Source organism: Cyprinus carpio, chromosome B12, assembly GCF_018340385.1.
Source record: "Cyprinus carpio isolate SPL01 chromosome B12, ASM1834038v1, whole genome shotgun sequence".
NCBI lineage: Eukaryota > Metazoa > Chordata > Actinopteri > Cypriniformes > Cyprinidae > Cyprinus > Cyprinus carpio.
Window position 1 is genome coordinate 21,835,776 of NC_056608.1, and position 22,764 is coordinate 21,858,539.

The window sequence follows — 22,764 nt, forward strand, 5'->3', positions numbered from 1 at the left end:
ACATTTGTTTTCTTCTACCTATAAATGGATTTTAATTCATTTTGCAACTGTTTTCTTTTTCTCTGGGGTTTAGACTAGAGGTAGGAAATATTTAAAGATCTTCAATATACAGTTTCATATAAAGCTGTTTTGTGCATTTGGGCCGTTCTGCTCTCAGCTCAATATGTGTTAATGATGTGTGATGATGACTTTACTAGAAAAAAATCTGTACATGAAACAGAATTAGCTATAAAATAACCATAAACACCTTGGCTGCTTCTGAATTCCCATGTTTAGTATGTATGAAAGTACAGGAATTCCATTTCAGTGGAAGTCTGGTATGAAATGTGGGGTTAAACAAGTACAAATTAACCTTTTTTCAACAATTTTCTTGGTACTTATAGTGCTTGAAATGAGCTGCTCAGCTTGCAGTTTTCTGACTTTTTTATTCTGAGTTATTATTATATTAAACTTATACTAAAACTAGGAAATCATTACTTGAAATAAAATCTTTAACTTATATAAAACATAAAAATGAATAAACTATATAGATATTTAAATAATAAAAATAATGACACACACAACAATTATACTAAAATAACACTGCCAATATTTTATCTGAGCATTGTGTGCCATTATTTATTTATTCATTCATTCATTTATTCATTCATTCAGCAGATACAAACCTCCAGTTGAGAGCCACTTGCTTCCTGTATAACAGTTTCAAGGTCAAAGGTAACTTAGGAATGAACTAAATGAATTGCTTATGTTGTTGGATTAGATAAAAGCATCTGCTAAATGAATAAATGTAAATGTAACAGAAGATTAGAGAAGTCACACTTCTGCTCTTTGACCTTTTCTCCCTGTGAAAGACCATGTGTTTCTTTCATTCCACCATATGGCTGTTCCCACACAAAAATATTGTGTAGTGCTGTTTCATTATGTTTGGGCAGTTCTTGTGCTCATTCACTTTATTACACGAAAATGAAACACCATGAACAGCAATAAGAAATGAAATCAATCTGAATCGACATGAGGGCGAGTACACTGAAAAAAGTGTTTCATTCATCCGATTAAAAAAATGTAGGGTAATGATTCACATCTATATTTTTTAACTTGAGCCAATGAAAATTAAGAACTTTGCTAAAGGGCAAGTTATTTATTTTTTATTGGTTCAAGTAAAAAAATATAGATGTGAATCATTACCCTAAATATTTTTAATTGGATAAATGAAACACTTTTTTCAGTGTATATAATGACAGATTTATTTTTTTTTTTTTCTGGTAAACTGTTTCTTAAAACTGTATTAAAATGTGAGCTAAAATTGATATGCCGTTCATACAACTCACCAAACATCCAGTGAAAGATCCTCAGGAGGAAGTGGAAACACTGTGCATGTCTATCTTTGACCACTAGAGGGCGTCTTATGATCACGTGACCAGTGCTATTCTACATCACAACAACTGGACTTCATATATATATATATATATATATATATATATATTATATATATATATATATATATATATATATATATATATATATATATATATATAATCCGGTTATTATAAAAGGTTATAATGCATTTTTATGGGTAAAGTTGTGTTGATACTTGTATAAAGTTTATTAGGTCTTGTATAATATTTTTCCCCTATTGTGGATTGCAGTGAAGTACAGTGATGTAGAAGAGAATAAAAACAATACAGAGGAGAAAAACAAAGAAGAGAGACTGTTAGACATGGATGAGCACAGAAAAGGTTGGGGAGGAAAGTAGCTGTTTCCCCAGGGAGTGTGTTACATAACACCCAAACAACCTCTCACTGACAGAACTGCATTGCATGGGCACTGCAACAACACTGCTCTACTATCTGGTGGTTTAAGTATGCAGTTACACGTTTTTAGGCCCAAAAAAGCTTAATGTAATCTATGACAATCAAAAATGTCAATCGTTTAAATGGCAACGCTTAAAAAACACAAGAATCAACATTTCACAACCTAGTTTACTTTAATGTCTCATATTTCAAAAAGACATCAGCACACACCAGAAAAGGAAAGCTGTTTCAGAATATCATTTGGAATATCATGCACAATAAATCATTCCCAATAAGATCAGGAACATGTGTAAAGAAAATATAAATCTATAGGATTTTAAATAAATTTATGATGACCATATGTCCTCTTTTTTCCCCCAACTATGTCCTGACCAGGATTTCTAAATTGACTAAAATGTCTGGGTTTTGGCTTTGTTTTCCTATTGTTTTCATAAACGCTTTCAAAAAGGTAATGGCTGAAAAGTAGTTTAACCAACATAATTGCAAATATGAATACAGATCATGTAAATGTGACATGAAATAAAATAAATATTTAAGATTCTGCACTATTTCTTGGATAAAATTGATGTTTATGTTTGTGCTCTATTTTAAATCAAATTGGACCGTATTTGTCAGAGTGAATTTTGCACCTCAGTGTGAATCGCTTTGTTACTCTCACTTCCTGAACCCAAGGCACAAGCTCGCATTTAAATCTAGTCAGACAATTACTTCTGCACGATGAATCTGTGAAAACACAACGTCAAGATGCATCAAACACACACCTAAAACATTCAAATTTTCCACCATGAAGACTGAGACAACGATGAATTGGATTGAAGAGTGGTAAATTACAGATCATTTCCTGCCAGCAGTGCTTTGTGGGTGTGAAAAGTCATAAACAGTTTTGACTAGCCTACATGTTGAGACAAGTCCTTGACGGGCTCATATTGCACTTTACTCATGCTTGTTCTAAGACTGTGAGCATGAGTAGTTTTATTAAGCTTTGCACATGATTTCTGAAATATTCATTTAAAATTTCAGGGTAGAGTAAATATTTTGATAACACTTTACAATATCATTAACATTAGTTAGGCCTAATGCATTAACTAACATGAACTAACAATAAACGATATATTTTTGTAATGTTAGGCTACTTAATAGAAATGTTCATGTTAGTGGACATAACTAATGTTAACAAATAATATAATATAATATAATATAATATAATACTGTTAACAAATACAAACCTTTGATTTTATCTAATAATGCATTATGTATAACATTAAAAACCAAGAAAGAAAGAAGTGATTTTGTATTATATACAGTATCATTAGGTTATTAAATTCTGTCTAGCTCTCTGTCTGTTTAAAGTTGGCCTGTATGAAGCTGCCTCTCTCTCTTCCCTGCCCTCTTTCAGCGCTCGACCAACCCCGCTGCTCTCCACAGGTGATCGGTGTCTCTTTCCAACCAATGAAGACGCCAAACCTATTAACCCTTTAGTGGTCCGACCAGATCTTTCCAGGGACTGGGTATTGAGCTGGACTTCATCGTAAAACAAACGTTTGGCTGTTACTTTTGCCAACAGTCTCGATTTAGGTTTAATTCAAAGTGAAAGCGCAGCGGATGTGCGCGCGGTGCGGCCGTCGGTGGTTTTTACGCGCGGGTTATCATAAGATAATCGGGTTTATGAAGACGGATTTTCTGCGGCATTAATTATCCAGATCCCATTCCAAAGAAGATGATTGTAGAGTTGGAGATGCGTTTGCTGAATGTCCTCTTTTCCCCCCAAAACTCCTTCGTATGGCTTTGGGAATGTGGTCTTGACATGATGTTTGAGATTGTCACCATCCACCCTGGTGCTGGAAAAACGGGTGAGTTACTCTTTTCCGATTGTGTTTTTATAGACAACTTTTTTTAATGATTAGATTGAAGCTTTAGCAGATTTTAGATTGTTGTTCCTGATGTTGGTCAAGAGCTGTTGAGATGTAAATACCTTGGCAGATCTAGTGGCCTGTCGTGTCTCTTCTGCCGTATGAAATATTCAATCTGTAAAACAAACGAACAGAAAAACGTTCAGTAATAGACTGAACACAACACACAGCGTCGGGTTGACTTTATTAAAGTGATTGCAGTGCTGTTTAAAAGATGGAGCTCTTTAAATAAGGGTTGTTCTTGAGTTGGTGCCAGTTTTTTTTCCCTGTTGGGACCTCAGGATTTGAACACAAATGGAGATTGTACTTTTTTTCAGTGTTCATAAATGCATAGAATCAGAAGTGACGATATGTTTTATAAATGTATTCCTGCTAAAAATAGCACAAACCAGCCAAAAACGTTTTATTGGTCTTGTGCAGCTGTTGACTGGTTTTAAAGGGGGTTTAGCTATTTTTCAGCTGGTCAGACCAGCTAGCCACCCAGCTAAACCAGCTGACTGAGAGACCAGCTGAAACTATAGTAAACCAGTTTAAGATGTTTGTTTTTAGCTGGAATAGATGGATTTCTGTCTTTCATAAAAAAAGACTGGTTGTGTTGCATGTTTTGATTGTGCATTGTTTGGAGATATGTGTATTATTTTCACAATATATCAATGTTTAATAGACATATGGTCTGGATTGTAGTTGAGGCCTTGAGTATGATCTCTCCGCCTCGACTTGATGAATCATCCTGTAATTAAAAACTTGACATTATGAATAAGCCTGGACCTGTTCAGTGCCCTTTTAGCTGTTTTGCTGCATTTTTTTTTTGTTTTGGTTTTTTTTTTTTTTTTTGGTTTTGTTTTTAGTTTTTTTGGTGTGTCTGTTTTTTTTTTTATTTGACCTGAATATATTTTGTATGTATGAATGTTTTTTAAGATGTAGCCTATTTTTATATATTAGAATTCATTTTATTAATTAATTTTTAAGTATCAATTATGCCATTATGGCAGCTTACTTGTGTATGTTTATTTTATTATTTTTTTTTATGTCAATTTATGTTCAAATTTGCCCTGATATGTGGTCATCAAATAGTCCTGACCATGCTTTTTCTAACTAACCTTTAGCACATGCTTTTAAAAGTCCAAAGTGACTTTTAAAATTCTAGAACTTCATTGGCTGTCCTCCAGACTGATGTGCCCTGCTGAAGGTCACACTCTCTTTTTAAACCTGTCTCCTTCCATACTTGTGATTTCAAAACTACCGACTTTAGTTTGCAGCCAAACCCTTAAACTATAAAGTTTGCCTTGGAGGGTGGTTTTTATAGTAGGTTTTATTGTGCTATTATAAAAAATGACAGGGTGGGATTGCTTGAAGGAGCAGAAGCATATTGATGTTGTTTCTTTACTTGTTATCCTCCTCAAACCTATAGTGAGAAAAAAAAACCCGTCTGGCCTTTCAGGTGACCTGCTTTTCAAACTGTGTCTCAGTTTCAAGTCCTCTTGATGCTCAGAAGCCGCTTATGTTTATAATGGCATAGTTCAACAAGCAAATGTTTTGTGGGGTGCAGTGTGTGACAGTATCCCATAGTTTATGACTTGAATAAAAAAAACCTGCTGAACTAAAAAAACACTGCTGTATAGCTGGAGGTTATGATATAGTGTAAATATAAAACCCTCAAAAAATTATAATTCAAATAATACGGTTTATAATGGTTTTTATATATATATATATATTGAGTTTTTATATATATATATATATACACATAGCAAAATGCTTTTTTGTTTTTCTAAGGTAAGCACAGATGAGCAAGTTTATTAGTTAATATTCAACTCCTCTTTAACAGTTTCACTTCTCTTTTTCTTATTCTTACTTCTTAATTTGACATCTGTGTACCAAGAAACTGCTCTATGTATATATGTGTGTGTGTGTATATATATATAACGTTAATCACTACAATTTAAGAATTTAGTCATCAGGATGACATCATCCTGTAGGTTAATTAATTATTTTGCGAATAAATATCGTTGGTTAAAATTAGTGTCGTTGTATAATGACATGCAGACATAATACTGTGATGTGAGTTGATTACTTGCAACTTTCTAAAAGCTCATATGTTAACTACACGACTTTAATCTCCATTAAATGCTTCCTAAATTGTGCTGCATTTTGTACCTGTGTGTGTGTGTGTGTGTGTAAAATATTTATTAGCCTACAACGTAACATAATCCATTGTTTGACCTGAAAACAATTCCTTTGCTTAACTCCTTATTTTGTGTAATTTAGTGTGATGAATGTGTGGTATGTTTTGGGGCAAGACAATCTTGTGCAGTGTTTGCAGTATTCTGGCAGTATATACTCAAAAAGGTGAAGTCACAATCATTTTATTGGTGTATCTGGATTTGACCAAAAGAGGGCGCCGTGTCCTCACACGAGAGTCTGAGTGGAACGGTTTGTTCTGGTACTCTATACTAAAGCTTCAAGCTACAAGAAAATAAGTTAGCGTATAAATGCAACATTTGATGTATTTTAATAGCCTAATAATTTTTTTTTATTATTATTATTGCTTTTATTATTTTTTGTTTTTAATGCACAATATGAAGAACCGCGGTATTTATGGCTGGCTGAAAATAGAAAATTAAGCGATGAGGTTTTATGTCTGTGTGAGAGAGTTTATATGAGTGCATGTTTATATTGGCAGTAAAACCTCAATATGTATTTAAATAATGTACACCAGTAACCATAGTCTCAGCCATGTTAACACAATGCAACTAATATAAAAAAAAAAATATTCATAACTATTTATAATCTGTGGCAAAATGTTTTGTTTATTTTTTTCATGTAACATCTCACTGTAGATATGTTGTGATTAGTCTATTTTTCAGACACTTAATTGGTCTGTAGCTGTCAGATTTTTGTATTTATTAACTCCGAGGTGACTGTTGTTGAATGTGTAAATAATACGATTATGGTGGAACAAAAATATAATCAATTAGCGTTGTATCCTACACCCAGTTTCTGATTTAATTTATTTAGTTACTTAAATTAATATATATTTAGCAGGCACGATGTAACAGTTTATTTAGGTTTTGAAGCAACATAAATGGATGGCAAAAAAGTGATCCTTAATGAAATGTAATTTTAAATAAATTTGTAGGCATATATACACGTGCGCGCGCGCATATTTCGTGGTCGCGCTCGAGTGCACGAGCCGCGCTGGAATGGCCGAGGAGCGCGTTCGCGTGAGCGTGTGCGGGAGGAGGGAAGAACGCAGTCGGCTGTGAGGAGTTTTTAATGTCCGCCATGTTGAGAATGGCGCACTGAGGCAGCGACAGAAAACACACACACCCGCCTCCGCTTCTCCTCGCTGGAGCTGCTCTATTCCATTATTTTTTCTCATTCTCCAACTCCATCCACCCTCCTCCATGAGATCTGTGACGGTTTTATGGGTGATTGTGAGGGGATCGGATAGATTTATAGAGTAAAATGAGTAAACTGTCGTTCAGGGCGCGGGCGCTGGACGCTCTCAAGCCGCTGCCCGTGTTCCGCTGCGAGGATCTGCCGGACCTGCACGAGTACGCGTCCATCAACCGCACCGTGCCGCAGATGCCCACCGGCATGGAGAAGGACGAGGAATCGGTACGAATTTTACCATGCAACCGCCGATTTTGTGCGATACAGATTTGTTTTTCTGTCAATCTGCGCAGCTTTGGATGCAGCAAAATGGCCGACTGTGCGTGAAGCGTTTGACACGGTATTTTGGAGCCGTTTTGCTGTGTGCACCGAGTTTAACGTCTGGTATATGCAGTTGGATTTATTTGATGGCTGTTTGGGGTGTGAAAGTCGGGTTTTGTCGATCCGTTCGGACCCGGATCGTGCAGAAAAACACAAAAGGAGTCATGTGACCGCGGCGGCGCCGACATCTTGTTGGATGTTGTCCTGCAGTGGCGGGAAACGGCAGACAGAGGGCTGTCGCGGGAAACCTGCACATACCTGAAAATATCTGAGAGGAATAGTTTGCCCAAAAAATGCAAATTCTGTTATTTACTCACCTTCATGTCGTTCCAGTCCTACATGACTGATTTCCTTCTTCTCGGTCACCATTCACTTCTACACAGTTTTCACAGAAGTGAATGGTGACTGAGCTGCTGTCCTGCAGGGCTTGAACTTGAAGGTGGATAGTGACACAATTTCATATTTTGAGTGAATTATTCCTTTAATATTTGCCTCTTTTTTTTTTTTCTTTTTTCCCCCCACACCTGGAAGTTCATAGGTATTCTATGTAGAGAACCCACATAGTGATGCTTGTGGAAATGTTTTCTGGCATAGACTTTGCTTTTATATGAATGCAGAGTTTTTTAATGTTTTGTTTATATAGTTTTGTAATGGTTTTTAATTAGTGGTTTGTGGTAAGTGATTTGGTGTAAATGTGTTGGTATATTGGTGAGCGAGGCTGAGCTGAAGGCCCGTCTGAATTCGTATTAGGGCCCTTGGGCCGCGAGCATCAGTGACTGCTTTCCCATGAACCAGAATATTTACATTTCATTCTGAATTTAGTCATTTCAGTTACGTAAGTGTCATGGAAACACGTTAACTTTATTGCCTCAATCAAAATAATCCAACAATCTTGTTTTATGAATCAAAATAAGGCACAGTATGCAGATTTTAATTGGAATTTTGATCACCTCTAATACTTCCAGAAGAGATTGGTCTTGGCTTATAGATTTTTGAGGCTGTTTTTATGAATCTTTATTATTTTTAACCAGAATGTTAGAAGATGTGCATGTAAACATGGTCGATGACCGCAGCATGTCAAGTGTCTCTTGTTCTCTCGTGGAGGTTCATGAGTGGTGTGTGTTTACTGTTCTTATGAAAATTGTATGCCGTGTTTGAAGAATTCAATTTATGCAAGATTTATTAATAGAAATTCAAGATGAGCCTGAGGCCCCTGTGAAAGATGAGGCATGCATGCTTGAGGCGAGGCTTGTCGAGTCTTTTCACTCCTGTGCTCTTGTTTTAATGCTGACCATCATAGTTCCTGTCTAAATATCAGTTATTGTGCTTGTACCACCAACCGGCTCTGATCACAGAATCTGTTCCACGTTGCTTTAAAGTTTTAATTTGTTATGATTTGAGGTTGAATTGAATGCCTTTGCTGTACATGTAAACCTATGGTCTAAATACTGGGGGTCCGAGTGACCTCTGGCTTTTGAACAGGGCCCAGTGATTCTTGAAAAAAGGGAAACCAAGTCATTTGGTTTGGTTTTGGTGTCATTTGTGTTGTATTTTGCTGGATGTTTGCAGCACAGGGTTGTCAGATGGCTGCAGGTCATTTAAAACTTCTTGTTGGTTTTAAGAGTGAGTTTGTTCAAGTGTCTCTGGCAGAAAATGACTAGGATGTGGGTAACTGGTTAAAGGTGTGATGTACACAGTTTGTTTGGTATGTGCGTGCGGCGGAGAGGTTTTCTCTCAGTGGTTAAGCGTTTGTCATCTATAATAGCTGGTTTGGTTCAGGGGTCAAAAGTTTTACGGTTCCCCATAGATCTTTCTCAAGCACTGACACAAGCTCTGTTAGGATGTATTGCATATTACTGTTTGGTCTTCTCTTTTTATATCTGCCCGGTTATCTTTGCTTGTCATGAATTTTTTCTCTAAGAGAAGAAAACGGAGTACTGAATGGTGAAATTAAGTGCAAGACATCCTTTCTGAACAGCGTGGGAACTATCCGTGACAGCAAATATAATTGTGCATTCATCAGTGAGAGTGCTGATATGCTGCGTTTTTAAAGGTTATCACATGAATCGTTCGTATTAGTTGAGTTCCTTTGAATCTTCTAAAAACATCCTGTGCAAAATAGCTTTAAAATAAGCATGGGAAGTTAATTAATATTGGCTGTTTGTGGATGCTAAATTCCAGTTGTTAGTGTTGTTTTATTTAACTGCTATGGTGCTAGATTATGAAAATATGCGTTCCAATTTTAGAGGTTATACTTCATGTATAGGGCAACTATTGATCTCCAAATGAAATTTTGGTGATATATTGTTATAATATTGGTTAGTTTTTTAGATTTTATGTTTAATGTTTTTGTAATGCACCCATTCACTTAAGCAGCACAATGTGGATTTGACATTTCAAAAATTCTCACTTCTGGTAGTGTAAGGTTGTGATTGTTGTTGTTTGTTTGTTGTCGAGCGTTTAAAAATGAACTGAATGCAGTTAACAATAGAAGTAAGCAATGAAAAATACTTTTTGACATTTCTAATTAAAATCCAAAGTTCTATTGTTAATATTTTTTCATTGGACCAGAGCTAACATGAAGCCGTATATTTTTTTATTACCCTATACCTACATTATGGAAAATTTAAACAAACGTGCGTTAAAAATGTCAAGCTACAGGATTAAGCTCTTACAGGAAATATACCAACCTCATTTTCTTTATACATCTTGATTCCAAGCATCTCTTTCCAAATAGCACATTGTATGAAACGGTCGCGAATCCCATCCATTCACTTTCGAATGAGCAGTGCGATGATGGCAATCTAGTGAAAGCATCATACTCTCGGGGAACATCGATATTCGGGAAATTTTGGTTACCGTTCACATATCGATATTTATCGAAATATCGATCTTTTCATCTGAATTTTTAGCATCATTACTTACATATTCTAATATGTTGATTGGCTGCTCTACTCACATGTGCTATTATCAATGTTGAAAGTAATTATGCTGCTTGCTTAGTATTTTTTGTGGAGAGATTATTTGAACAGAAGGTTCAAAATAAACGCTTTATTTGAAATAGAAATTTTACTGTCACTGTTAATCATTTAATGCATCTGCAAAACAAACGTTTCAAGGGCTGCCACACTATTAATGAACCTTGTGTGACAGTGGAAGAGCACAGATCTCTGAATTTCATTTTGTACCAATAGTTAGCAATGGTCCTTTAGTGTTCAGTGTTTAATAAACAGCTATTTTTCTAAATTCTAAGGTGAAATAGTCCCGTATTGTGGCCTCTATAATCGGGATGCGTATCATATTGTGATTTTGTTGGCAATACACAGTCTGTTTTATCAGGCATGAAAAAGTCCCATGCTGCTCTGTAATATATAAGCTGTTTATTTTGTATTTTTTTCCCAAAGGTATCCAAGGCATGCTTGTCACAATGCGTGTAACTATATCTTATGTCCTTGATTATATATTAGGACTCCAGACTAACATTCGAGAGCAGTGGCACCAGCGCCACTAAGTTCTACAGCTGGTGGCACCAGGAGCAGATTTGGTAGCGCTGGGGGTGGTGTGTGGGGATATTCAAAATATAGATCATTTAATCATAAAATTATTATTATTTTGGAGTGCAGTTACTAATAATATTTCCTGTTCATTTTTTTGTTTGTTTTTGTTTATACAGATTTGACATTAAAGCACTTACTTTTATTAACAACAGTAACAGGTGCAAAATCTATTTTTTTTATATACAGAAAATGTATATATTCCACTCTTATTAAATGTACCATTATTCTTATAGCATATGGAACTGACCAACTTTGGTGATTGTGTGATTTAGTAGCAAACTGAAGAAAAGTTTGACTTTTCTTACTTCATACTAGGTGTGCTCTGATTGATCGGCTACCGATCAGAATCGGCTGATAATCACTTTGGGTTGATTGATTGGCCGTTTCTAAAAAGGCCGATCTCAAGCTGATGACGGGCCTGCCGTGACATGCAGCGGCACCGTCTCAGTCTCTGTCCGGCGCAGATGAAATGATTATAATGCTTTAGGTAAGGTACAATTCATATTTCTTCATTAAATAACTGATAAAGTATTTTTAAAAAGTTTCTGTCAGACATAATTTCACAAACAGCGTGAATGAATCACTCGGAATGCAATTGGCTTCAAATCACATCGCGTCTGTGTTATAAGTGAGCTGCACAGTTGACACAGGAATTGTCACTTGCACTATCAAGGTAGTGTCGCATCGTCACTAAAGTTTATAAATCGCGTTTTTCTTTAATTCTTGCCAGTGTTTAAACCATTTAACGCTTGCACGCTTTCCTGGAGACCATGCGCTCGCACACACACATAATGCCAGGTTCACATTACTCCGTTTGCAGTGCATATGTGGTGCATATTTTTCCGTGCTCATATTAACGGATTAAAGCGTTCACACTGCACGGTTGCATTCTGGCAGTGTGTTTAGAAGCAGTGCGTCTGCAGCAGTGCAGAGATCGTTTCCACACCGAGTCTATTTTTTACTGTGCTGCACGCGTTGAATTAAAGTACCAGCGCATTGTTTGCGGTAAATATGAACATGCATTGACACACAAATGGAGTTATTACACCATAAATGCATGTAATTAATAGGGGTGTAAGAAAATATCGATACACGTGAGTATCGCAATATTTTGTTTGGCGATACTGTATCACAACACATCGTATCAGAACCTCTGTATCGTGATACGTATGGTATCGCCAGATTCTTGGCAATACGCAGCATTAATAAAGTCTACTGTGTTTCACAGCCAACACGTAGGCTAGGTTTTTTTGGCTAGGTTTAAAAGAAAAGAGTACTTTTAGATAAACGAGGCAATTATTTTAAAGTCCTTGAAGTTATTTTTGAACCACAGGATTATTAGTAAGAAGGATTAAAATGCAAAAGAAAAGGCAGCAGAGCTGAGTGTTTCTGTCTATGGTAAGTTTTAATTTAGAATGTTTGTGATTTTATTATTATTACTTTAGTTAATTATTCACTTTTTATCAGTGCACAAGTTTTTCCCCCTTTGCTAGGGTGTCAAATGCACATTTCTACATAGTTTTGTTATAGCTAAAAAACAAGCTTGAATTTCTATGAAAAATATCTATTATCACTGTTAATCTTGATCTGATATGTTGGTCACGTTGTCACACTAACATGATATATTGAGCTGTGCATCCTGCAATTATTGACAAGGATGCTGAGAACCAAAAAAAAGGGTGATATATTTTAAATAGATGTATTTGGAGAACTACAAAATATGATAATCTAAATTCCTAATTCAGGATTTGGTCACAAGAGATCTTGGTTGGAGATACCTGGAGGTCGTTTTTTTACTTTCAAAGCTTTTTTTGTGATGTTTTTGTTCTCTCTCCCCTCGTCTGTTTGTAATTATGATCCTCTGAGGTCAGTGAAGGGGTCACCCTCGGCGGGGGGAGCATTTGCAATCCGATGGTTATTTAGAGGACCGTGCCAAAGGAAGTCTGGCTTTTGTCTGCTGATAATTGCCTCCTTGCGTAAGACCTTTGAGTGAGGGATCGCAGCTGAGTCATTCAAGACGAGGTGTGTGTGAGAGAGAACGAGGAGGAGTGTTTGGACTCTAATGAACTATTGAAAGTTAGCTTTTAACGACGTCTGGAAAGAACACAATCTTAATGTGTTTAAGTTAAAAATAAAAATAAAAAATTGTTTTTGTTTTCCTTATTGCTATTACATCACAGACTTTATCTCCCAAGTTTGTTTGCGCTCCTCTGGTGAAATGCTTTCAGGCTATCATGCGTAATGTTTTTTTTTTTTTTATTTCCTCATGCCAAGTGTAATCATTTCAGATGAGCTCCTAGGGTGCATGACGTCAGCCGAACTGGGCAAAGGATTTGGACAGTTTTTGAGTTCAGTTACACTTTATGCTGATTAGGGATGCAACGATACCATTTTTTCAAAACCGATCCGATATCGAAAATTCTGAGTATCTGCCGATACCGATCCAATCCAATACCAGCGCAGTTTTTTTTAATTCAATGTAGAATTTCTATACTTCACTCTTGTGTGTGTTAAACACAATCTACTACATATAGTCAACTTCATTTGAATGGAACATAACAAAAGAAAAAATATATACTCATAATCTATGACAAAAATACTATTATAAGCTAGGTTAGTGGATAGTTCATCAGCAAAAGATACTCTAGAAAAATCACAGGGGCACAATAGTTTTATAAAAAGTGAAATATTTTATTTACAAATAAAATGTGGTAAAATTTTACACATTGCTCTTTGTATTGTTGTAAAATATATCAATGAAAAAACAAGTATATACATTTATGTAGAAGTCTAAAATTTATGTAGAAGGCAGCAACGTGATAAGACAGAATAAGAAAGGCTATTAATAATCTTTGATAGCGCAGGAAAGTATTATAATACTAAAGGCGCCAATATAGAGCAGCACAGAGCGCTTACGTGCATCCCGTGTGCGTCTGAGTCGCAGTGCACAGGCTGCGCAGCCCTCCGAGTCCACATAGAAAAGCTAGTACAACACACATGCTGCTCTACTCGTGTTCATCTTCAGTTCTCTGTTCACAGCAGTTCAGTCAGTGTACTGTTTGAGTAAATGAATTACTCCGGGATATTGGTTTATTTCTACTCAGAAGGAATGTCATCCATGTTAAAAGTGAATAACTTAAGTAATTTGTGGATCAATGCTTATTGGAGACGCGAACCGTTTCAAACGATTGTCCGATTTGATGAACTGGTTCAACCGGTTCACTAAGAAGAACCGGTTAAATCTAACGATTCGTTCACGAACCGGACATCACTAGTACAAAGGGAAGAGCTGTTGATACGTAGTGTTAAATCTGTGCGTTAGTTTAATGAGCCTTTTCTTTGAATGGCTTTAAACCTCAGTTAGTGTGCGCTCTTGAAGAGAGTGTCATCGTTTTGATTGTAGTAACCGAACGCAGCACGCAGTTTGATTGCTGAATGGAGGATGACAGGCAGCCGCAGCGGAAAGAAGAGTTTATGTGAACTTGAATTTAATGACTTAAATATTACTCGTACCTCACATTGAACTATGGAACAGCTTCAGAACACTTGAAATATAGTGCACGAAAACTTTTTGGTGCTTTATAATGTTTTTGTGCCTTTCGTGGGGCTCAACAATAACACAGAATTATTACCGATACCCGATCCACAGAAAATGCCAGTATCGGAGCCGATACCGATCCTGAGTATCGGCTCGATGCATCCCTAATGCTGATTTCAGGCTTTTCATTTCCCAACATGGTGTATTTTTGGAGGCTGTGCTTACTTTTATGTCTTTTAGAATTGGTTTGGTTTGTTTTATGCAGCCTGTTTATGTGGCCTACTTATTTGATGAGGTTTTTGAAAACCGGTTCAGGGGTACGTTTCCCAAAACCATAGTTGCTAACTAAGTTAGCAACTTTGTTGGTTGCAATGCAATTTCCCATTGCCCACCAGTTAGCAACTATGGTTTTGGGAAATGCACCCCAGGTCATTGCATTAAAATGGTTTCTGTTATCTCTCTGAAACCACAGCTTCTCTGTTTTTTGGGCTGATCTATATTACAGATTCACAGGGCAGGTAAAGAAAAGCACGAAAGTGTTGCGTAATTGTAAATGCGGTGTGGTTTTTGTTGTAATAACCAGGTGTGAGATTGCTCAAAGGCCGAGTTTTGTTGAGGAACTCTTGCATTGCCAATTCAGCACTGGTTATTGTAGAAATTGGACTTCTGGGAGAAAATTAGCCATGGCCGATGATTGCAGCGTGTTTTTACCATCTTCATGGAAAAAATGATGCTATCAGTTGTTTGCAATCAAGCTGTCAATCATAATGACAATCAAAACATTGATATTTTGAGTTCAATCCCAAGCAACTTCTGCACAGTGTCAAGTGTTTTGTAAATATCTTAGCAAATGGCCTGCAAGTCAGTTCTGTTATTCTTGACGTTACATTTGCTAGCGATTTGTTCTGTTGATTTGAATCTTTCAATGATTTATTTGATGCAATCGAGGATAAAGCAGTTCGGAATATGGACGGTGTTTATAAACAACAGTTTAGAATATTGCAAAATTTTGATGTAAATGTTGTTCATTTCCTTTTCCTTTTTTTTTTTTTTTTTTTTTTTAGTTTGTTGTATTACAAAATTCCAAATGGATTTGCTAAATGAATCAGACTTTCCAATGCTAATATACAAAATGCAACAAAATAATCACTTGTACATTTTATTTTAAATGGATGGTTCACTCCAGAATGAAAATGTATTCATTCACCCTCCACTTGTTCCAAACCTTTCTTGTTCCAAAGTTTCTTTCTTCCGTTGGACACAAAAGAAGATATTTTGAAGAATGTTGGTAGCCATTGATTTGCAAAGTATTTTTCCCATACCATTAGAAGTCAGAGTTAGCAACTGTTTGTTTCCCAACATTTTTCAAAATATCATCTTTTGTGTTCAACTGAAGAAAGAGGCTCATACAGGTTTGAAACAACTCGAGGGTTAGTAAATGACTATATGTTTGGATATACTATCCCTGTAAGACTCGCTTTGTGGTTCAGCATGATTCTGACTTGACTTTGTGTACGGAAATGTTTACTGAAGCATATGTCACTTTCTTTATGGCTGCCCTAGGAACACCATCTCCAGAGGGCGATTTCCGCCCAGCATGTGTATGGAGAGAAGAGGGATAACATGGTGATTCCCGTCCCAGAGGCCAAGAGCAACATCACCTACTATGACTCGCTCTACCCCGGAGACTTCAAGATGCCAAAGCAGCTCATTCACATACAGCGTGAGTACACAAATCTGAATGAGGGAGTTTTTCTTTAATGAAGCAGTATTTTAGGTAGGGTTGTTATGGAGGACAGGTATTAGAGCGTTTGAATGAAAGTGATTGAAGGCTTTGTTACTGACATCTGTCCGCTTGGTCCTGAACAGCAGGTGTCTTGTTGTTTTTTTGTTCTTTGTGAGTGTTTGTGGATTGCAGGCTGAGCCATCTGCCACGTCCTGTACATTTGGGTGCTTTTACTTCATCTGGTTGTTAAGATGCCCCTTTCCTTCAAATATTTTGTAGTGTGTTTATTTGAATGCATGGACCATTCTTTTTGTGCAGCATCTGCCAACTGCAGGTGATTTGAGAAAATACAGGCCATAAATATTTACTCTTCTGCATCATTTATTTAAAAAAAAGTTTTGTTCACGTGATGATGAAATTATTGATGAGTGTTGATGAGTCAGTCTTCATCTCTCAGTTGAGGTTTAAGGCTTGAACAAAATGTGTCATGATTTTGCTCCTCGTTTTTGTGATTTAATGCGAGAAATATTGAATATTGATTAGGGGTGTGTGATATTGACAAAGTAATATCTTAATATTTTCTGGGATTTTATCCATAATGATAATTAGATGATATTTTGCAGAGTGTGTTGTTGTGCTGTTATCTTAAGGACTGCCGTGGACAGCTGACTCCTAAAGTTTTTGATATTCTTCATATTCTGTGTAGTGGTCAGTTCACACTAATAGAAATTTGTGCTGTTATCTTAAGGACTGCCGTGGACAGCTGACTCCTAAAGTTTTTTTTTTATCTTTTATAAATGCATAATGTTACGATCTATTAAACAAAATGTTGATTACTGATATTTGAAATTAAAATAATAAAAAGGGAGCCTACTTTAAATTTTTTTTTGATGTTCTAATAGGCTACTTTGTGACATCAAACCCCGGAAAACAACGCTGTAGTCCAAACAAGCCTTTAGTTTTGGTTATTGAATAGTGGTTTTATCCTCTCAAATTGTAGATGGGGAGTAAATAAGAGACTGTGTAGTGTAAGGAGCTTTGTAGAGCATTGAGTAATGCATCACAGACATATCCTCCGATTGTTTTTAACAAAAAATCCGATTTACGATTTAAATCGATTTTTTTTTTCCCCCTACTTAAAATCAATATTCAGATGACAAAGAAATTGTTCAAAACAAGTTTTAACTTTATTTTGTTTTGATTTTACCTTCTGGGATTTGATCTGGATTCCCCCTTCAGGTTAAAATTGCAATCAGAAACAACAAGCCAAAAAGACAAGATGGCAGGTCCTGCCATTGTAAACCGTGAAAACGTTACATAAAATTAAATGTAACATAACGTTCTTATCATTCTGGATACAGTCTGTAAGACTGTCAAAGGTCTTTACTATTTATTTATTTTTTTCATGGGAGTCGCACTGATAGGGCAGAGTCAATCAGAGAGCCACTTTTACCGCAAAGTATCAAAAGCTAAATCTAGTCACAAAAAGCATGTCTTTTTTATCAATCTGTCATCCCTGATATGCAATGCAATGCAATACAAAAGGGACTATCATTCTTTATCATTAACCAGTCAAATTTGTAGCTGAGACAAGATGATTAAAAAAAAAAACAAAAAAACAAAAAAACAGTATTACCTTATTGCTGGAAAGATTATACTAGCCCATCATGCATCTAACCATCCATGTGCACACTCGGTGGTTAAGAGCTGTTAAGATTTACACTGCCAACTCCGCAGTGAGTCAGTGTCATGGACGTAGGACAGAGCAAGTGTAAATATATTTTCTAGTCTATATTTCCATCTTGTTGTAAATAGAGCAGACAGTGTCTAAGTGTGTCTACACCGTTAGATAACAAGAATAACAACGGCAGCTATTTTCATGAAAATTAAATACACTTCTTCAGTTTTTGAATTTTAGGTAGGCTATGTTTACTAAGGTTAGATTAATATATTAAATACATTTTAATTAGCCTAATACAATTAATTAAATTAAGAAGAATGTAAGAATTTCGTTTTGAAAAATTGCCATTTATCTGCATGCGTAATTTTAGACAATTATCCAAGAATTTCGGTACAAACAGTAAACATTAGGCCTGCTAGAGACATTTAGAGCGGGATCTGAGCGGGAATTGGTTTATGGCGAAGGTGAGCGGAATATTAACGGGGTGCTTGCTTGGTGCGGCTGAGCGACTGAGTGGAGCGCACGTCCATACAGCGGGAAACGTAGCGGAGCTTCACACCGCTCTGTTTCGTCACGGGGCAAGGAAGTCGACCGGAAGTTGAAGTCGGCCGCGTGCCGCCATCTTGTAGCAGAACTTCACTTGCGTTAGCATCCCATTGACTCCCATTCATTTTTGCGTCACTTTGACAGCGAATAACTTTACATCTGAGGCGTTTAAAGACTCCATTTGTCCATTATTTATTTCTAAAGATACACGACAATGTATAAAGGGCTCCATTACCTTCTATGTTACATTATGGCCCCGTAGAAACAGTTTTTGTAAAAATAGGCTAACGATTGCGTCATAACCACTCGACTCTCTGTCGCACAGTAGAGAAATTACCGTACAGACAGGAGGAGAAGCTCGCAGGCAATCGGGGAGACGTCAAGAGATATGGCGTACTGGCGTTACATTTTAAAATACTATACAAAATAATTCATCAGAATACTTACTCCTGCTTACTCAGGCCAAAGAACTCCCTGCTCAAGCTTGCCGTCTCTGCGAAGATTAACGATGGCAGTTTGCACGCACAGCTACTAGAAGGTTTACATCTGTCAGACAGGTTGCTGCCGTCATCAAGCTTAGTTTGAGTCTGCGCGTCAGAACCGGAAGTGCTAAAAATCGCTAAAAACGGGCATCACTTGTCTCAATTGAGTTCCAATGGGGTCGCTGTGTCCATTTCTTTTACTGTCTATGTGTTTCGCTCACATGCTCTGCTTGGCAGCATGTCTCTACGGGGGGTGGGTGGTTGAGCCCATTCTGAACTACGGGAGCCCTGAGTGGAGCGCCGGCGGATGTTAAAAAGAAAACCGATTTTCATTCAAACAAATCGATGTAAACTACACATTCGAGTTAATCGATAAAATCGATTTATCGCCCAGCCCTAGAGCTTTGTTGATTATATTCCTCTCAAATTGTAGATGGGGAGTAAATAAGAGACTGTGTAGTGTGGAGTTTGCAAATGTGATATTGGTTTAATACAACAGTTCATTAAACAAGAAGTAATTTTTAAGTGACTTGCATAATCTGACTAAAACACCGTTGCCTGATTTTGCTCTATTTTGTGAACGAAAATAGTTTCACGCATAGTAAGAGCTGATCCGCTGCGCATCTCTATTCAAACACACCGGTGTTTCATTTATCAATGAACTTGTTTTGAAACTAATCTAGTGAGTCAGTGATTCAATTCCCCTTTCATAAAGACAGTCACTTGCTTCATTCCTGAATGAATCAGCCATTCGAACGAATCAATTCAATGAATGATTCGGTGATAAAATAAGTGACTTGCTGCCACCTACTGGCAGTTTTAGTTTTATTTTACTTTCATTTCAAAAGTATCTTTTCTGTTATTTAAATCGCTTAATATTTCTATGTTCAAAATTTAATAACATTAACCAAGAATTTATGAATTTAATCGCACTCATGTAGTTTCCTCTCTCTCTCTCTCTCTCTCTCTCTCTCTCTCTCTCTCTCTCTCTCTCTCTCTCTCTCTCTCTCTCTCTCTCTCTGTGTTACCCCTTTCACACTGCACATCGGACCCGGCAAATTGCCGGAACATTGCCGGGTCGACTTCTGTGTGAAAGCAAACACATTCCGGGATTGAACCCGGGTCGGGGACCTAGTAACATTGCCGGGTTCAGTCCCGGAACGAGCGCTGTGTGAACAAAAGCCAGAACTAATGCCGTGTCGTAGTGATGACGCGCGTTATCGCGCGACTTTTTTAGCGGTTGTTTTGAAGGCAGATCAACGTTCGTGCCGAAACAAATATGTACGAAATGTAACGAAGCAGAGGTCAGCTAGTTCCTTACTTTCCACGCTGAAGCTGAGCTCGTTCACCAGCTTAAGTGAAAGTTAACGTGCCTAGCGTTTTCGACTCGTACATTACACATCACACCCTGATATCACGCGTCTTTATGGGACCTTTACGGGTTGTGTGTGAACGCATGCACATATTCCGGGTAATTACTGGCAGTGTGAAAGTGCAAAATCTAGCGACCCGGGTACAAATGCCGGGACACATTACCCGTGTATTTGCCGGAATCGCAGTGTGAAAGGGGCTTTTTCCTCTCTGTCTCTCTCTCTGTCTCTGTCTCTGTGTGTGTGTGTGTTTTAGGGGTAGAGAGGGTGTGTGTTTGATTTTAGGTGGGTGTGTCCTGCTGTCAAAGAGTGTCTGAACAAGCTCCCTCGCTCCCACACACACACACCAGACAAGAGGGGGGAGGGAGGAAGTGAGGATGAGGCAGTGGGAACTGTAGTGGGAACATTGTTCAAATGGGGAAGTGTTTAAGAGACATCTCTTGGGATCTCTGAAATACACATGATGGACAAGATGTGTGTTTTTCCATCGCTCACTCAAGTGAGTTTTCATTGATTTATTGTTCTTAAGCTCCAGTATGCACCAGACTGTGTCTGAAAGGTCTCCTAAATGGGGTTTATTTTAGACAAAAACTAAGTTTTATGTGCCATTTAGAAGCTGCTAAATCTGAAATCGATGCTACCATAATAATAGACTATAATGCAACAAAGTGGTAGCCCATTTAGAAAATGAAATGGTCTGTGAAAGATTGTACAGAAGATCATTTAGAAATTATTAGAAAACGTAAGTGATTTTTATTTTTTTATTTTTTTCTCCAGATGCTTTGCTGCAAGACTAGCTTTTTATTTTTTTTTGTTTAATGCTAATGTTTTTAATAATATTGATTTTTATTTTGTTATTTTTTTCTTCAGATGTAATAATAGATCTTTTTTTTTTTTTATTTGTTGTTGTGTAGCGGTTGACCGTGACTGGATGCAGTATAGGTCATAAACCCCACCCTCTCCACATAATCTAATGTGACGTGAGACAAACTAAATAATCAAATTACACTTCAAATACATTTTTTCCAAAGGTGTTTTCTGTCAATTTGGGTAGTTCTTAGCTTGCTGATGTATCTTCAAGTGTTCATTTTTCTAATAAGTTTGCTTTTAATTAGTTATTTGATGCTTTAAAAATGGGTGCAGTGTCATGATTGTGAGCTTGCGATTGGGTCTGCTGGAGTTTGGGCAGGACTTTGATTCCACGGCTCCACCTCATGATCACTACTGCACAGACTTGGGCTCCAAATGACTTTATTTTCACCAGTGGCCATACTGAGAATATTTTGGCTTCACTTTTCTATAGAGGAAGGAAATGGAGACATGTTGTCCATCTTTTTTACAGTCTATGCTTCAGATCTGTTCTACTCTCTGAACAGTCACATACTATAATACAACTCAATGCCCGATAAGCTGTTCCCATTTATATTTTCTGTTGTCATAAAACAAGTATAAATATTGACTTAACACTATCCATTAATACTACATGTTAACCAGGAGTCACTCTCACTATACTCCTTAAATCCTGATTTATAATCGCATCATCTTTTAAAATCAACATATATCTGCACTAAAGAGCGGCTGTATGCGGTGGTTTTGGCTATATGAATTTTTTTTTCTGCCTGTGCCTGAGTAACAAACTATGTGCATATTAACAGACGAACTATGTATAGTCATATTTAAAAGTTGGAGTGCTGGAGTGGGTTCTCAAAAACTTGCTCTTTTAAATATTAAACAAAATACTCTTATTGGCTTTGTCACATCATGCAACACTTATGACTTCAATTACAGTAAAAACTGGGAAATACAACACTTATGTTTTGAATTAAATTAAAGTATGGGATGTGATATACTGGAATTGTGACCTGATTGAAACCTATTCATCGAAAGCGGCCATATTGTCAGACCTGGGACTTCGTGCAAACTTCTAAATGAAAAACTAATATCTGAAAGGAGTCCTCTAAGCTTTCTTCAAGTGTGTTTAACCTCCACTGCTTCTTTCCACAGCTTTCAGTCTGGATACGGAGCAGCCAGACTACGATCTGGACTCGGAGGATGAGGCTTTTGTGAATAAACTGAAAAAGAAGCTGGAGGTGGAGGCCCTGCAGTTCGAGGAGATGATTGACAGATTGGAGAAAGGCAGCGGACAGCAGGTTATTAAAAAGATTCACCGCTTACAATGTGAACTGCAGAGTAAAAAAAACCTCTGGGGTTTCAGTCAGTGATGCTCGAAACTTGAAATTGAAAGCTGAAGTGATTCTGCTGAACCTTACTCTATGAATTCAGGATGTTGCTGTGTGGAATCCTTAATAATTTAAAAAAAAAACATTGCATCATAGTTTGCACACAAATATGAAGCAGCACAATAGTTTTCAACAGTTAATAACAAATGTTTCTTGAGCAGCAAATCAGCATAATTAGAATTATTTCTG

The 22,764-nt window shown here is 36.9% G+C and overlaps 1 protein-coding gene across 2 annotated transcripts in view; it reads left to right on the top strand.

The window, feature by feature from the left end:
* The first annotated feature begins 3,390 nt into the window (after window positions 1-3,390).
* Window positions 3,391-22,764, top strand: part of epc1a (enhancer of polycomb homolog 1 (Drosophila) a) — a 32,009-nt gene continuing 12,635 nt past the window's right edge. The window contains exons 1-3 of one of the 2 annotated variants that reach the window (XM_042735947.1): window positions 3,391-3,661; window positions 16,094-16,253; window positions 22,340-22,485. In XM_042735947.1, the coding sequence (XP_042591881.1) occupies window positions 16,154-16,253; window positions 22,340-22,485 (246 nt within the window). In that variant the 5' untranslated portion in view covers window positions 3,391-3,661; window positions 16,094-16,153. Of the gene's footprint in view, window positions 3,662-6,915; window positions 7,340-16,093; window positions 16,254-22,339; window positions 22,486-22,764 lie in introns of those variants that run through there. The other variant, XM_042735946.1, reaches the window with a different exon arrangement.